Source organism: Prunus avium, chromosome 8 (assembly GCF_965620075.1).
Source record: "Prunus avium chromosome 8, drPruAviu1.hap1.1, whole genome shotgun sequence".
In the NCBI taxonomy this organism is placed as follows: domain Eukaryota; kingdom Viridiplantae; phylum Streptophyta; class Magnoliopsida; order Rosales; family Rosaceae; genus Prunus; species Prunus avium.
In genome coordinates this window covers 28,080,816-28,085,501 of record NC_142291.1, presented here as the reverse complement: position 1 = coordinate 28,085,501, position 4,686 = coordinate 28,080,816, and the positions used below count along the sequence as shown (strand labels likewise).

General features: G+C 37.2%; 1 protein-coding gene across 2 annotated transcripts; it reads right to left on the bottom strand.

Moving 5' to 3' along the window:
• Positions 1-270: 270 nt before the first annotated feature.
• LOC110770382 (Protein kinase superfamily protein) lies at positions 271-4,468 on the bottom strand. 2 transcript variants are annotated; one of them, XM_021974513.2, is made up of 7 exons: positions 3,671-4,468; positions 2,119-2,223; positions 1,903-2,025; positions 1,556-1,726; positions 1,325-1,454; positions 1,038-1,247; positions 271-643 (listed from the first exon to the last, which is right to left on the bottom strand). In XM_021974513.2, exons 1-7 carry the CDS (start codon positions 4,231-4,233, stop codon positions 617-619), a joined length of 1,329 nt encoding a protein of 442 aa, XP_021830205.1. In that variant the 5' UTR covers positions 4,234-4,468; the 3' UTR covers positions 271-616. The 2 variants fall into 2 exon arrangements, with proteins under 2 accessions (XP_021830205.1, XP_021830213.1); XM_021974521.2 differs by having other exon boundaries at positions 271-637; positions 3,671-4,467.
• Between the last annotated feature and the right edge of the window lie 218 nt (positions 4,469-4,686).

Genomic DNA, 4,686 nt, shown 5'->3' with positions numbered 1-4,686 from the left:
AATTGTACAAAGCCCATTTGATATGTACTTTGGCAACCACCATTGGTGGGTTCATGTACAAATTTTCTTGATTCACCCTTCTTCCAAGTTAGTATATTTATTTATTTTGCAAGTACTTGAGAGAAGATTCATTTGGCATAATTTCTCTTTATTTCATAAAAAAAATTATGTCGCATGTATAAGTTGTTAAACTACGGTATGAAATACAGACATAGGCTTCGCCATTTGGGACTCGATTATAAAATTTTCTCTGATTGCATCGGAATCTGATTATAAAAAAAAGAGGATATTCTTAACAGACCTCACCTTACATATCAAAAGATATAAGTACATATTTACAAGCTCCTAAGTATGAATCCAAATATATCAACAAAATCTATAAGATCATGGCAAAAAAATTATAGAAAATATTATATGCACATTCAAGGCTTGTAATATCTTTTCTATATACTAATGGAGAATCATGATAAGAAGTCGAATGGCCTCAGGAACCACCTCCTGTGCCAAAACATAATAATCTCCACTTCCATATCTCCCTTCATTTCTATCCATGGCATGCTTGGATTGGATATTGAACATTATCATATGCAGCTGCACGGGAAGGGAAACAATCTTTCTATCGGGCTGATCGGGTTTCCTGCAGCTTATAAAACAGAAAAATGAGGAAGCTGAAAATGAAGAACATGTTAATGTGATCTTGATGTTAAAGAAATAACACATTGGCAAGTAGGTTGCCAAAAAATATGATATAAATGATGTTGAAGAAATAACACAGCTGCAATGCATCTACAAAACACCAGTCTCTACAATTATTGAAAAATTTATATCCTACCAGTCCCATCATCAGACCAAGTGCTACCTCTCCCCCTTAATAGAAGACAGGTTTTGAGATCAAACCATGCAAAGGCAGAAATTTGTGGAGAGGGCAACTCTTTAATATACGACTCGAAATTTATGCAAAGTCATAATACTGGTGATCGACCAGACCAAGAAAATTCTAAGTGGGACAGAAACATACATGATAAGAAAGGACTTACAGAACGATAAGGGAAGTCATCTGCCTCAAGCATATGAACAATTTGCCCCATTTTTGGTCGCTTGTTGACATCTAAATCTATACAGCGGAGACAAACCAGCAATGCTCGCTTCATAGCTCTTGGAGAGGGCTGAACTTCTATCAGAGGATCTACAACCTCCTCTCCACGGCGACTTTGGATCATTCCTTTAAACCAATCAACCAGGTTCATCTGATATACACCAACTGAAACAGTTAGGACATTGTTGCATCACTTCTAGGAAACAAAGAATGAAAACTTGGCTTTACCTCTCCAGCTGGTCTGGAATAGTCAATTGGGCTTCTTCCTGTAATTATCTCCATGAGTAGAATTCCAAAGCTATATACATCACTCCACTCGTTAAGCATGCCTGTGCTTGCATACTCTGGAGATACATATCTACAGAAAATTACAGTGAAGAATCAGTCCTACAACATGGTAGAGATACCATCCAGGTAATGTATCATTGAAATATCTTCAGAATTCAAGAAAGAACTAACCCAAATGTCCCCATTACACGTGTAGTCACATAGCTTGACTCAGGTGCTAAGAGCTTGGCCAGGCCAAAATCTGATACTTTTGGGTTCCATTTTCTATCCAGAAGAATGTTGCTGGATTTTATATCACGGTGCACCACCTTGGGTTCTAACCCTTCATGCAAGTAGGCCAGCCTGTTAGAAAAACAAGAATAGGTTTATAGTGATGAAGGATAAAAAAATTTCATAGCCAAGTAAGGAGATTGTGAGAATGACAAAAGCAGTGCAATATGTTACAGATCCTGTCATACTGAGACATATAATTGCTAAATACAAGCAAAATGAACAAGAGGAATACAGAATTATCTCACCCTTTTGCTGTCCCGACAGCTATTTTCATTCGAATATCCCAGGTCAGAGGGCTGACAGGCCCAACATCACCATGCAACCATTGCTCCAAATTGCCATTGTCAATGTATTCATATACAAGCATCCTGGCAGAGCAGTAGAAGTCCCCATGGACATGTTAATTAGAGGAAGAAACAGGTTAATCTGAATTCACCTAAAAGATATGACAATAGAGTTACCTTTGAGCACCTTCAGCACAATAGCCAATTAGACCCACCAAGTTCTTATGCTTTACTTTACCAATGGCTTCCACTTCCACCTTAAACTCTGTCTCTGCCTGACCCCTATATGTAAGATGGCAAGCAGCAATTAAATTTTGAGTTAACAGAAATGTTATACAAAGACCAAGTTCAAATCTGAAAATTTGCATTCATGGCAAACAAGCAACTGCACTTCATATAATTTCACTTCACAGGAAATATTTTCAAAATCCATCATGGAGCCACGGCACTGTTTATGTTTTTGCTCCTATTGTTTCTGGTATGGTATTTTAATATATTTAATATTAAAATGGGAATGATTCGATGACAAAGTAATATTTGGTCAATCAAAAGTAGAAAATCAATGATGAAAAGTGAAAACAAGCTCCGAAGATTAGACATAACAATGAGGCATGAAGAAAGCACAAAGATGAAATTGTATATAGTAAAGATATTAAAAATAAAAAGAATGAAGAATAAAAGTGATGAAAGCGCAAAGTAATTTTCTTTCCCTCGTACAGCGGAACAAAGGGAGGCTCTTTTTCTTTTTAATCAAAAGAAAAGCAGGTCACTGAGTGTATAAACAGTGATTACTATATTAGTTATTGATTCAGTGAAGCCAACGAGGTTTACTCTAGTAGTTTAGACTATCGCTTGTATTCCACAAAAAAAAAATTACTAAAGTGAATAATTATACAGTTTTTTTTAACCAAAAGAATAATTATACAGTTCAAAATGTATACCGTTGATTATTATTATTAATTTATAAGAAAACTAATGTGAATAATGATACAGTTCACAATGTGTATACATATATTATATGCAAAACGTCTATATTGTGATGTTGCATACCAAATTAATGATACGGATTAATTATAAATTCCATTTTGTAGAAGAAAGTCTAAAGTCAAATTTCATATTATTAATTGCATTATACGACCAATTAGTTATTGATTTAGTAATTCCTTTCTTCCTAATATTGAAAGAAATCTCAAGTTCAAATTCTCTCACCTTTCACCATTGACTAAAACTCTCATGGAGTGACGTTAGTTGAATAAAAAAGCATACCAAATTATAGGACGTTTACTTAAAAGTAATGGTAATCAAAAGAAATGGAATGATTTTCATTCGCGACTTCACCACGCATAATTATACATATTAATAACAATTAATAATGGTGCACTTCGCAGTGATTTTGTTTTTGGTTTTTTGTATAAAAACAAAGTTTTAACGTAGCTTCTAGATTCCCCACCAGCCTACCTTAATGCCACTTGAGCTTAGAGAATTGAATTAAAAAATATATATCTATAACTAAACATTTTTAGCTGTTGACTAAAAATACATTATTAACCATACAGCTTGGAAAGACCCTTGGATCTAGTATGAACAAGAAACATGTTAATAAAAAATAAACAAAAAACATGTAAATTTTTTTCCTCAACCATACCTATGTATTTTTTGACCGAAAATATTTCGATGAAAAAGAAAACAAAAATGGGCAAGATTTGAAATTGAGTAAAAAGACACGTACTTGTTGTTAAGAAGGTTCTTGACCGCCACGACAGAGCCGTCCTGCAAAATTCCTCTGAAAACGACGCCGTATCCTCCTTCTCCAATCACGTTCTCTGGAGAAAATCCACGCGTCGCAATCTCCAGCTCTTTCAAGCTATACCACCGGCCCCACCCGATGTTCTGCGGACCCGACCCGTCACTCTCCAACCCGCTCCGATTCCCTTTCCCTCTTTCGATATCCACAATCTCCATCTCCTCCTTCACCTCCTTCACATTTTGATTTCCGATTTTGCCCTCGCCAATGTCGAGGACGGCGCGCGGGCTAGGAGATTTGATCTCGGCGATCTCTTTGGAGACAAGCGGGATTGAGCCGGAGCTGTGCTTGACGCGCATCTTGCGCTTTCGAGAGGCTCGGGTCGTACGGACGCAGAGGAAGATGAGGAGGGCGGCGGCGAGGAGGCAGAGGACGAGGATGGCGATGACGGCGTAGAGTTTGAGGCTGAGGAATGGGGTTGTGGAAGTGAGCTTGTGGGAGAGGGAGGTATTGTTGGAAGTCTGAGTGGTCTCGCCGGAGACCGTCATTGTTTCCGGCGAGCGAGGTCGGTGGAGAGTTTGAGCTGAGAATTTCTATAGAGAGAGAGAGAGAGAAGAGAGAGAGATGGTGGGAGTGTTTGTTTGGTTGATGGGTAAATAACTTGAAGTTAAAGTTCAGTCAGCAATTTAGACTGTTAGAGGATTGTGCAGAGAGAGATTGAGAAGTATAAAAGAGTGCGATTTCAACGGACACAAAAGCGAAAGGCAAAAGTTGAAGTGAAGGAAAGAACAGAAAAAAAAAGGAAAAAATAAAAGAAAAGAAAAAAGGGGAGTTGTAAGAGTATGGGTTTGATATTCGAGATTATTACAGAACTGGCAGTCTAGAGTGTACAGCCAGGCAAATCGCAGTGGCTCTTTTTTTATTTAATCCATTCAACAATTATATAGTTTATGAAATTAGATGTCTAGAACAAAGTGATTTCTAAGAACCGTTAGTTTTTT